The sequence below is a fragment of the Eubalaena glacialis genome, chromosome 8 (assembly GCF_028564815.1).
Source record: "Eubalaena glacialis isolate mEubGla1 chromosome 8, mEubGla1.1.hap2.+ XY, whole genome shotgun sequence".
NCBI lineage: Eukaryota > Metazoa > Chordata > Mammalia > Artiodactyla > Balaenidae > Eubalaena > Eubalaena glacialis.
In genome coordinates this window covers 115,275,101-115,287,616 of record NC_083723.1, presented here as the reverse complement: position 1 = coordinate 115,287,616, position 12,516 = coordinate 115,275,101, and the positions used below count along the sequence as shown (strand labels likewise).

Genomic DNA, 12,516 nt, shown 5'->3' with positions numbered 1-12,516 from the left:
AGGTCATTGCTCCAAATGAAAGCTTTTTAAGATAGAGGAAACCTGTGCATGTTTAAAGAAGGAGAGAAAGAAGCTAGTGGAGAGGGAAAGATTTAAAATGCAAGAAATCCCCAAAGCTTGGAAAGCAGGCAAATGGCCTCTGCTTGGTTCTGCTGTCTCATTGCCTGGCACTCTCCACCCTGTTCCCTGCAGCCCAGCCATGCTATTTGTCTGTCTGCCGTTTCCTGAAATGCACCGAGCTCTCTCTGTAGACTCAGGACTTTCCCACGTGCTTTTCCCTCTTTTTGGAATGCTCTTCCCCCGACTAAGTTCTTTTTATCCTTCAAGGCTCAGCTTCATGAGTGACTTTCTCATAGAGGCCTCCCTCGATGCATCCCGCAACCTACATTGAGCCTTCCTCGATATCCTCGCAACCTGTGCTTTTCCATCACTGAACTTAACCCAGTTTATAATTCTGTTTATTTGTGTGTGAGCTGGTTGAACATCTGTCTTCCTCCCTAGAATGTAAGCTCTTTGAGGCAGGAACTCTGGCTGTTTTAGTCCTTATTTTTCAAACCCTGAGCACAATGCCTCCCACACAGTAAATGTTCATATAAAGCACTGGCTACATAAATAACTAATAGCACCACGACAGATAATAATAGCTAACATTTGTTGAGGGCTTATTAGGTGCCAAGGACTTTACAAACATCCTCTGTTCTATGGACAGTCCTATGAGATAATTACTATTTTACAAATCAGGACACTGAGTTTGAGCTCAGGTAGTTTATCCAAGTTGAAAAGACTTGTGAATGAAGGATTCTGGATCTGTGTCCAGATTTGTTTAATCCTAGAGCCACCAGAGGGGCACTTTCTCCCGGGGCTGGAAGCGTGGACGAGGAAACAAGGGCGCTCTGCATTTCGCAGCGGTTAGCTGCAGTGTGCCCTCTGGCGTGCGCAGAACGCCGTGCTAGACACACGTGAACACAGTGAGAGAGAGGAGCGGTGATTCCTGAGCCAGAGGAGGGTTGTGAGCATCTGGACCCTGTACGAGAAGGAGTGAGGGGCCAGCACCAAGTCAGCTCAGGGCTGTGCCCTGTTTAACGTGGGTGGACTGCATGTTCACCTAAATTCCATTCACAGAAGGCCCAGGTGTGTTCAGCAGAAATTCCTGATAAATCTGCTTGGGGGCAGGAGAAGGTGAGCCTCTGGAGCCTGAGTGGGCAGGACTGTTCTGCTCCAACAGGGAGAAGTTGTGGGTTACTTTGGAGAAGGATAGGGAGTGAGAGAAGGAAAAGGGGGGAGGTGGAGTGAACCTGTGAGATGGGTGATGTTTTGTATGTTTCATAATATGACCCACCTCATGATCTCCCAAATGTTCCATAGAGTTGCAAAAGATCACAGAAACTCAAGGTGAGTGGCTGTGTGTGTGTGTGTGTGTGTGTGTGCGCGCGTGTGTGTGAGTTGGAGAAGGGGCTAGATTTCACAGTAGAGTCAATACCAGCAGAACAGGGACAGCCTGTGTGGATGTAAGATGGGGCGAGGCTGGTGGTGAGCCAGGCCCCAGACAGAGCCGCAGGCACATTTGCACAGATCTCAGGGTGGGGCGGGGTGCCTCAACTGGCCCTTGGGTTTCTGATAACCACTTGGGTGAGAGAAGGGGGAGGTGCTCAGGCTTCTTGTCTGCTCTGAACTGGCCATTACTACTCCTCTGTGCTTATTAATGTGTGCTCTGTAAACACCGTAGAACATTTGAAAAATCCAGAAAAGTAAAAGTGAAGAGAAGACACCAGTCAGTCATCCCTCGGTCCTGATATAGCAGCTATATGTTTCACTTCTCTTCTTTTTATCTTCTATGTATGTGTTTGCTTACAAAGTTGGGATTGTATTTTATATGTATACTTCACTGTCTTTAGCTGGCATAGTAGCATAAACATTCTCACAGGTAAAAACCACATCTCATATTTGAGGATTTTCACACTTTCTTATAAAAAACAGAGTTGATTTCAGTACTGGAAATCTTTTCAAGAAAAAAAAACCATTTTGGCATGTATTCTCTGAACCAGCCTCATTTGATTTGAGTTCTCGGTTTTTCTTCTTCCCACCTTGTACAACCCAGAAAGTCCTATGAGTTTGAAGACTTACTGCAGTCTTCCTCTGAGAACAGCAGGGTTGACTGGTGCGCACAGACGAAGCTGGGGCTCACACGCACTTTATCGGAGGAGAACGTCTATGAGGACATTCTAGGTAAGAGGCCCAAATGTTTGAGTGAGTCTGTCTATGAGAAGGAAGAGGGAGGAAGTGGGGCTGGCTGCTTGAAATACACACACACACACACACACACACATACACACACAGAGTCACACTCAAAGACAAACATGTACTCAAATGAATGAGAGATCGGGTAGGTGGTTAGAAGAGTGACCCATGGTGAAATACGTGAGAGAAAAATGGGCTGGAGTGGGGAGGAAGGGCTGGCGATGAACGGCCAAGGAGGCAGCATGATACAGCGGGAAGCACACGAGACCTGGAGCCTCAATATCCATGACTGAGTCTTGGCTCTGCTACCTGTTAGCTGTGTGACATTGAGCTGGTGACTTAACATCTCTGAACTTCAATTCTCTCACCTCTGTACTAAGGAGGATGACAGCTACCTTACAGGGTTGTTTGAGGGCTGAAGAAAATGGTATGTAACACACCTGGTTTATAACAGACTCTCAGTGAATTGTAGGGATTACTGAATGAAAGAAAACCAAAGACCACCGTACTCTTTCCAAAACTGTAGGAATGTGGCAGTAACGGCATCACAATTCAGACTGAAATGAATGTCTTCTATTTAAAAAGTAACTTTGGCCTTGCTCTAAAGAAATCTCTGATTCCAAAATGGGACTCAGATTCACAGAGCTTTTGTGCATTTAGATTTGGTGAGTTAAATAATCTCCAGGGAGGATCACAGTCTCGGTAAGGTGTAAACTCAGACCATGTCTGCATATGTTGAGGGTGGCAGTGGGGGAGGAAATGAGCTGAGGAAGAAACCCTTCTGTGTCCCTATGCAAGTGGCAGAGCAGGCAGATATACATGTACTTACATGCATGCAGTCATCAACACTAGAAGAAACTCCATGGTAGGAGGAAACATGAGACTTAAGGAAGGGCGTATACTAAGCCGAGCTATTTGAATTGCTATGTCCAAGCTGCCAGAGATGGGTTCCTGCCAAAGCAGTAGGCTTCCCAAATCCAAAGTGAGTATGAGATCTAGACTTCTCTTAGCAGTGTGTACCTGACAGAGAAGCTTTCAGTTACAAGGAACAGAAAACCCAGCTGAAACAACAAAGGGAGTTTGTTGGCTCATGTGACCAGAACTGGCTTTTTCTTCCTCATTTCTTATCTCTCATGTTAGCTCCATTCTCAGCAGGTTTCCCACGATCCCCTTGATGGCTGCCGTTAGCTCCCTAGAATCTGTGCCTTGCAGCGAGAAAGGAAAGCCTGTGTCCTGCAAGTCCCAGCAAACATCCTGAGGTTCACTTTGATTAGAGTGATTTAGGTCCCTTGTTCACCTTCAGAGCCCAGGAATGCCATGCAGCAATTGGCTTAGGCTTGGAATATGAGCCCTTCCCAGAGCTGGTCACTGAGGCAGGGATTCGGGATACTCAGATTGGCTTAAACCCTGAAACTGGGAGCGGAGTTAATCTCACATTTCTAACAATGGGGAGTCAGGGAGTTACCCCAGTGAAAACCAAGGTCTGTTACCAAGAGGAAGGCTAAATGGATAGCAAGACAACAGACATCCCCACCAGGAGAGACCTGATAAGGTGTTGGGTCGAGATCTGATAAGGAGAACTTCCTTAGTGTTCCCAGTTTCTAATCCGTTGCCTTTGACTGCAGATCCACCAATGAAGGAAAACCCTTATGAGGACGTTGAGTTACATGGTCGATGCCTCGGGAAGAAGTGTGTCTTGAACTTTCCAGGTTCTCCCACCTCTTCCATCCCTGACACACCCACCAAGGTATGAGCCCCCAGAGGAGCAGTGGGGGAGAGGGGTCCCCAGCACCATGGCCTTGAGCAGGCTGGAGTTCTGGGTTACACTGGAATGCCAGGCCACCCTCACTGCCAGGCTCCTGGATTTACACATCGGCAGCCTGCCTCTAGTTCTCTTGGAACCCCTCTACTCAACAAGGCTTTCTAAAGTATCATTTTAGCTTCTAGGTCAGAATTCTCCCCAGCTGAGTAAATAAGATAGTACATCCATGTTATACAGCTATAAAGAAGAATGTCCTGACATAAAACAAGCTCATATATGTTTGTGAATGTACAAGAATATCTCTGTAAGGGTCCCTAAGAATGAGTAAGTGGGTACCTCTGTGGAGTTGTCTGAGTGTCTGAGTATCTGGAGGTCAGGAAAGAAGACTGACATTTTCACAGAATATCTTTTTGAACCTTTTGCAGTTTTGTACTATGTGCATACAGATAATATTACTATATTCACATACATGATAACTTCAACACGTTGCCTACAGAACTGAGTTCATATTCTTTTCTTTTTTTGGCACATGTAGTTTTATTTATAATGGTCCCAACTGGAAACAGCCCCAATATCCTTCAGTGGGTGAACGGTTACATATAGTATAGTACATTCATATGGTGGAATACTATTCATCAATAAAAAGGAATAAGCTATTTATGTATACAACAACCTGGATAAATCTCCAGAGAATGATGGCAAGTGAAAAAAGCCACTCCCATAGGGTTACATGCTACATGATTCCGTTTATATAATATTTTTGAAAGGACAAAATTGTAGGAACAGAGAACAGATTAGTATGAATTCATATTCTTTAGCATAGCATTAAACTTCCTTCATAATTGATCCCTGGTTACCATTTCCCGCAGTTTCTACGTGCAAAATCTTCTTTCCAGCCAAAGCCTACTAACTGCCCCTCTGATATTGTAGCCCCAGGATCAGCAAACTTTTTCTCTAAAGAACCAGAGATCTGGTTATATATGATGATATATGATCTCTGTTGTAACTACTCAGCGCTGCCATTGCGGTGCAGAGAAGCCACAGACTATATACAAACCAGTAAGCGAAGCTGTGTTTCAGTAAAACTTTATTTATGGACACTGAAATTAGATTTTATATAATTTTCATGTGTCATGAAATTTTTTTTTTTTTTTTTTAGCCATTTAAAAGTGAAAATATTCTTGGTTCATGGCCTGTACAAAAACAGGTGGCGGGCCAGATGTGGCCCATAGGCCGTAATTTGCCCACCCCTGTGCTAGGTCATTTCTACCTCTGCCCTTGGCTCTTGCCTGGACCTCTCCCTTCCCATCCTTTAAGGCCCAGTTCAATCATGCCTCCTTCAGGAAGGTGCCAGGTCATCCCAGTCCCTGGGACTTGTTCCCCCTCTGCTTGCCTGTAACACTCAGTGAGCTAAGCATTCATTTCACACCAAACTGTATATACTGTCTTATGATATCTCTTACTTTGATGATTTGAATTCTGATTTAGGTCATGTAAAATATCTTAAAAACATCTCCCCAACTAGATTGTAAATTCTTCAAGGTCAGAAAGTATATATTTGGTTTCTTTGTGTCTCCCATAAGTAGTTGTTATACAATAGTTTAGTTGTTGAAGAAACTAAATAAAGGAAGACCAAATCCAGGCTGCAAGTGTCCGTTTAAATCCCATTGAAAGCATCTGTTTCCAGCCTAAGAAAAGAAGCCATCTTCCTCTCTGGGCTCCACTCGAGGTCAGGATTTGCTGGTGGGCGGGGATATACACATGAGACATGATAGTCACAAAGGGAATCTTCTTCAAGAGGGTGGAAGGTAGAACCTTTCATGAAGGGTGGATCTTACCCACCCAAGTCGATTGCTGCAATACTTGCCAAAACCAATTAACTGCTGCTTTCTCCTCCTATGGAAAAGAGTGTCATCATGAATAATCCATGACAACCAATAATTAGCAAATAGTTTCTACTTGCCTTTGAAATGTGTTGTTTGTATTTTCATTGGAATGTGGATGTCTTCAACATTTAGGGAATCCTTCATTTCCCACAGTGGATAAGTCTGGCTTAGAAGAAGACGGCTGTCTGTAGACTTTTCGATGATGTCCATTCTGACCGGTGTGAGGTGATACCTCATTGTAGTTTTGATTTTCATTTCTCTAATAATTAGTGATGTTGAGCATCTTTTCATGTGCCGCTTGGCCATCTGCAGGTCTTCGTTGGAGAAATGTCTACAAACAATAAATGCTGGAGAGGGTATGGAGAAAAGGGAACCCTCCTATACTCTGTTGGTGGGAATGTAAATTGTTACAACCGTTGTGGAAAACAGTACAGTGGTTCCTTAAAAAACTAAAAATAGAGCTATCATATGATCCAGCAACCCCACTCCTGGGAATATACCTGGAGAAAACCATAATTTGAAAAGATGCATGCACCCCACTATGCATGGCAGCACTATTTACAATAGCCAGGACATGGGAGCAACCTAAATGTCCATCAACAGAGGAATGGATAAGGAAGATGTGGTACATATATACAATGGAATATTACTCAGCCATAAAAAGAACAAAATAATGCCATTTGCAGTGACATGGATGCACCTAGAGATTGTCATACTGAGGGAAATAAGTCAGACAGAGAAAGACAAATATCATATAATATCACTTTTATGTGGAATCTAAAACAAATGGAACAAATGAACTTATTTACAAAGCAAATAGAGTCACAGATGTAGAAAATAATTTTATGGTTACCAGGGGGAAAGGTGGGGGGTAGGGATAAATTGGGAGGTTAGGATTGACATATACACACTACTATATATAAAATAGATAACTAATAAGGACCTACTGTATATAGCGCAGGGAATTCTACTCAGTACTCTGTAATGACCTATATGGGAAAAGAATCTAAAAAAGAGTGGATATGTGTATATGTATAACTGAATCACTTTGCTCTACAGCAGAAACTTAACACAACAGTGTAAATCAACTATACTCCAATAAAAATTTAAAAAAAGAAGAAGAAGAAGGCTGTCATACCCAGTCTGCCCCCTTCATGTCTTACTCAGTTCTACCCCACTTCATGCAGGGAGTGAACTGCACGGCCTCTTAGGAACAATGGAAAACATCTGCCCAAAGCAGCTCTGCCTGCAGAACTGGCTGCTCCTCCCTCGTACCAGAAAACAAAGGCTTAGCAGCCCTTTTCTTCCCCTTCCTGCCAGGCTAGAGAAAACCTAGGTCCCCTGTCCCCAAAACAGTAAAACACAGTAGGTAATCATGTCAATGAGAACTTGAAGTCCAGAGGCAGCTATCCTGCAGAAAGAGAATCCAGTTGCCCAATGCACATGTCCGATCGCCACAGATATTTTTTGCAAGCATTTTGGGCCTTTGCAAGTCATTAGCAAGACTCTGTGTCATGCTCAGTTCTCTGCCTTCCTACATCTGGGTGTCTGGTTTGTGTCCCCGTTCTGGGGGACAGCTGCAGACTTCTCCACCTCCTCCATTTAGCTCATCAATATTCATGGAGCATCTGCCACATCTGGGCTGCATCTGGGACTGAGAACTTACTGAAGCCGTCTTTCCGTGACAACCTCCTCTACCAGCCACAGAAAAGTCCTAAGACATCTTTGAGGATTTTTATTTAATTAGATTGTGCCTAGTCCCAGTAGAGAAGTAAGGGTCAACTGGATAGATTTTCCTCAAAAAGAAGAGACGTGCAGCTGGGGGCAGATGCTGACACTTACAAACACACAATGCAAGCTCCTGAGAAGGGGCCATTTTCTTTTCTTGCTATGTGTCACCCACCATTCCCACACGTAGAATAGCACAGTGAATATGGTAGGAACTATTTTTTGTAATAAAGGAAATCTAGGCTAATATGAGATACTCTTTCTTATGTATTGACACCTAAGTGGGAAAAGTCACTAACTGGCATTCTCTGGTTGCCTGGGTAGCTCACCCACACCATCTGCCACCAACCAATCATCTGTTACTTAGCTGCGGCTACGTAGAGACCGTATCTGGTCATGTGTGCAGGTTCTGGAGCTGACTACCTCCATTCAAAACTTACCTAGACCACTTGCTAGTTCTGTGACTTTGGGCAAATAATCTTATCTCTATACATCTGTATGTCATTGGTAAAAATACGGAATGATAATTGTACACTCCTCTTAGGGGGTCTTATGAAGATTAGTCAAATTAATTCTTGTAAACCACTTAGATTAGTGCCTGCAGCATAACTACTATTTATGTGTGTTTGCTAAATAGATAGAATTATGCTTTTCAGGGACTTCCCTGGTGGTCCAGTGGCTAAGACTCTGCACTCCGAATGCAGGGGGTCCGGGTTCAATCCCTGGTCAGGGAACTAGATCCCACATACTGCAACTAAGAGCCCATATACTACAACTGAGACCCAGAGCGGCCAAATAAATAAGTAAATACATTTAAAAAAATTTGTTTAATTAAAAAAAAAGAATTATGCTTTTCAATATGTGTGTTTTTTTATTAAATTTGGTTGCACCAGGTCTTAGTTGCAACACATGGGCTCCTTAGTTGTGGCTCCCAGGCTCCTTAGTTGCAGCTCGCCAGCTCCTTAGTTGCTGCATGTGAACTCAGTTGCAGCATGTATGTGGGATCTAGTTCCCTGACCAGGGATCAAACCCAGGCCCCCTGCATTGGGAGCGTGGACTCTTATCCACTGCACCACCAGGGAAGTCCCTCAATATGTGTTCTTTATAAAATAACCTCATTTTCTAAAAACAGAACATTCTCATTATAAAATTCTTTTTAAATACCAAGAAGTGTAATTTTTAAAAAACTCATCTGTAATTGGGAATTTTAATTTTTTCTTTGTACTCACCTATATTTTTTTCTATAATAGATTGTTATTATGTGTGTGTGTGTGTTTTTAAAGTATTTTTATAAATTGCATGTAATCCCAACACCCAGAGAAAACCACTGTTAACGCTTTGGTTTACTTCCTTGCAGACCATGTCACACTGTGCATGTATGTGTGTGTGTGTGTTTGTGTGTGTGTACATAAAAAAAGATTTGGGATGATATTGTATATACATTTTTGCTGCTCTTTTGCATATATCATGAGAGTTTCCCCATGTCATTACTTTCTTTTTAAGAACAATTTGTATCGCCTGCATGGTATGCCATCATTTTAATGTAATGCCATTACTTTAATGTAATGCCATTACTTTACATTAGTGTAATGTCCCAATTGTTGGAACATGTGTGTATGCTTTCCTGTGTATTTCTATGTATGTATAGTTAAGGGAGCTTCTGTGTATTCATGTGAATATGTGTACCTGTGGGCATATGTGAACAAATGTGTATATGTGTGCGAATGGCATCTGAGTACTTCCTGGGGGAGGCCTCTGTAGAAGAGAGTAGGAGTCAGGTTGAGATAGGTGAAAGAGGAGATGGGATATTTTATATCAAGGACCCTTTCAGTCTCCTGCTGTCAGTCTCCTGAGGCAGTAAGACAGGGACATTCGAGGACTGGAAGGAGTGAAGCCATCAGCCACCATTCACAGACAAGAAGGGTGAATGAACTCTGGCTGAGTCCAGGTCAGCTCCCTCTTCGAGGCACAAGACACGTAGCTTCCTTGTCGCCCCCTCCTCCCAGTGGATGCTCCCTGGCCAGGGCCCATCATACTGTCTCCTGAAATAAGAGGTTTCAACAGAGGGTTCTTGTCTGCTTTTCCCTTTTGGACACTACAGATCTTTGGTTGAGTCCATTGTGAATCGAATATTTCTAAGGTTAGGGAGCCTCTGGGGGCCTCTGCAGCAGAGCTAGGCCCCTCCATAGAGATTACTCCATAGAGACACCACAGGATGGGTGTGCTATCATCAGGACTTGTTGGTCTGAGGTGCTCTGATCAAAAGCTGGGATCTTCTCTGGACCATAGTCTGACACAATCATTCCTAGGGTCCTGTAGTGACTTTCCTTTTATACTGTAGTTCAACTTTGGCAAATTGCTGATGGTTGCCTGATTTTGTAAATAAAGTTTTATTGGAACACAGCCAAGCTCATTTGTTTACATATTGTCTATGGCTGTTTTTGCACTACAGTGGCAGCGTTGAGTAGTTGTGACAGAGACAGTATAGGCCACAAAGCCTAAAATATTTACAGTCTGGCCTTTTAGAAAAAGCTTGCTGATCCCTGCTGGCTTCATATCCTCACTTTCAAAGGCCTTCTACAGACAATTCTGTCTTCATTGTTGACCATCTTTCCATCTGTTTCACTACACTGGCTGTAAACCCCGAAGATTCTCTTGGTTTTATTTGCTCTTCCTCGCCTCTATTCCTGTTCTCAGATTGTGCTTGTTATACATGATAATGCTCTCCCGGACAGCCCACTAAGCCTTTTTATCAGTTAAGAAGCTAATGAGGGCTTCCCTGGTGGCGCAGTGGTCGAGAATCCGCCTCCCAGTGCAGGGGACACGGGTTTGAGCCCTGGTCCAGGAAGATCCCACATGCCACGGAGCAACTAAGCCCGTGTGCCACAACTACTGAGCCTGTGCTCTAGAGGCCATGTGCCACAACTACTGAACCCACGTGCCACAACTACTGAAGCCTGTGCGCCTAGAGCCCGTGCTCCGCAGCAAGAGAAGCCACCGCAATGAGAAGCCCGCGCACCACAATGAAGAGTAGCCCCCGCTCGCCACAATTAGAGAAAGCCCGTGTGCAGCAGCAAAGACCCAACGCAGCCAAAAATAAAAAATAAATAAAATAAATAAATATAAAAAAAAAAAAAAAAAAGAAGAAGAAGCTAATGAAATTCCACCCCCTCATGAAAACTCCCTGGACATTTGGTGGCTTCCTTTGGGTGCTCTGGGACACACCAGGCCCCCTCTCCAGCAGCATGACCCGTGGAAGATGCAACCCCTACACAGCCTCCACCAGGTCTCTTCACACCCTTTAGAAAATCATGTGCCTTGTTTTCCTTCCTTTCTGTTTTCTATATTCTCAGCCCTTTTCATAGGTCAAAACTTCTTTGAGCAAACTCTATCACAATCTAAATCTCTAATAAAAACAGATACCTGCTTTTTGCCAACAATTTGGTATGAGATTCCAATGCAGTGAAAGAACTGGGGCCATTTCCTTGGATTTCATTGCAGATGGAGTTTGGTGTTGAAGAAAGCTTGTCGTTATTCCTTCTTCTGTGGTGCTTTAATTATTAAGAAGCCCATAGAGAGCAAGTCAGGCCAGCCTCTTCTTCTACTGAGGGCTTGCGGTGTTATGCAATTGATTGCTCCCTATAGACCCATGATGACCTAGGAGGAGGCCACTTGGGAAGGCTGGGAGTCTTTATTCCTGGAAATCTTTAAAAAGGTTCTGGAGTTATTGATACATACTGTTTGGAACTAAATAAGAATGGAGAAACCAAAGGAACAAAATAAGACTATTCTATAAGAGCTTAAGATATGATAAAATGTGGTCTTATAAATTGATAGAGAAAGAAAGGCTCATTTATTAAATGGAATAGGGATAAGTTAGCTTGAAGGAAAAAATCAGTTTAGACTAACATACAATAAAATAAATTACAAATGGATTAATGAATAAAATATGTTCAAAATAAACTAAGAAAATCCAAAAGAAAATGGAATTAAATATATATTAAACCTTTAAGAAGGTATTGTTTTTCTAGGGAAAGAAAGAAGAGAGTAAATTAATCACAAAGGAAAAGATGAACAGATTTTCATACATAGAAATGCTATGTGGGGAATTCTCTGGCAGTCTAGTGGTTAGGACTCCGACCTTTCAGTGCTGTGGGCCTGGGTTTGATCGCTGGTCAGAGAACTAAGATCCTGCAAGCAGTGAGGCCAAAAAAAAAAAAAAAAAAAATGCTATGTGAAAAATTCCTCATAACCAAAATAAAAATACAAACAAATCACATGGGAAAAACACACTTGCAGCAGAACTGACAAGTAGTTCATATCTGTTCTATATAGAGAGCTCATCCAAAATAATAAGAAAAACACTAGGATCCCAAAGAATAAATAGGAGAAGAACATAAACAATATAATAAAGAAAAACGCAGTTAGAACATTAAAGTATGAAAAAATGTCAATGTTGTAAGAAAGAAAAACTTATACTGAATGCCTATTGTGTATCAGGTACTCTGCTAGATACCTTTATCTCATCTAATTCATTAGGTAATTTTAAAAAAGAGACATTGCAGCTATAATTATGGTATCATAAAGCATGCATCTGGAAGTACCTTTAGAGAACATGTGGTCAAAGTTGTTTAAAATCTTTATTAATTTTCCTTATTTTATTGAGTAGTTATTACATTCATATCGTTCAAAATTTTAGTATGAAAAGTATCAGTGAAAAGTCTTTATCTCACCCCTATCTATTTCTCTCCCCAGAGCAACCACTGTTAGTTTTTTGTGTATCCTTCCAGAACTGTCCTATGCCTATACCAGCAGAATAGCTCCCCAACACACACACACCAGCATACTATACCAGCTATTCTACACCTTACCTTTTATACTTAATATATAAATGAGAGAACC

At 42.5% G+C, this 12,516-nt stretch overlaps 1 protein-coding gene and 1 non-coding gene across 4 annotated transcripts in view; both read left to right on the top strand.

Annotated features, from left to right (window-relative positions):
• DENND2A (DENN domain containing 2A) overlaps positions 1-12,516 on the top strand; it is a 104,418-nt gene that overhangs the window by 44,068 nt on the left and 47,834 nt on the right. For all 3 annotated transcript variants that reach the window (XM_061198818.1, XM_061198817.1, XM_061198820.1), the window contains 2 exons: positions 2,099-2,226; positions 3,864-3,985. In XM_061198818.1, coding sequence (XP_061054801.1) covers positions 2,099-2,226; positions 3,864-3,985 — 250 coding nt within the window. The remainder of the gene's footprint in view (positions 1-2,098; positions 2,227-3,863; positions 3,986-12,516) is intronic.
• Positions 8,276-8,348, top strand: TRNAR-CCG (transfer RNA arginine (anticodon CCG)). The gene has a single exon. It is a non-coding gene; the product is annotated as a tRNA-Arg (tRNA).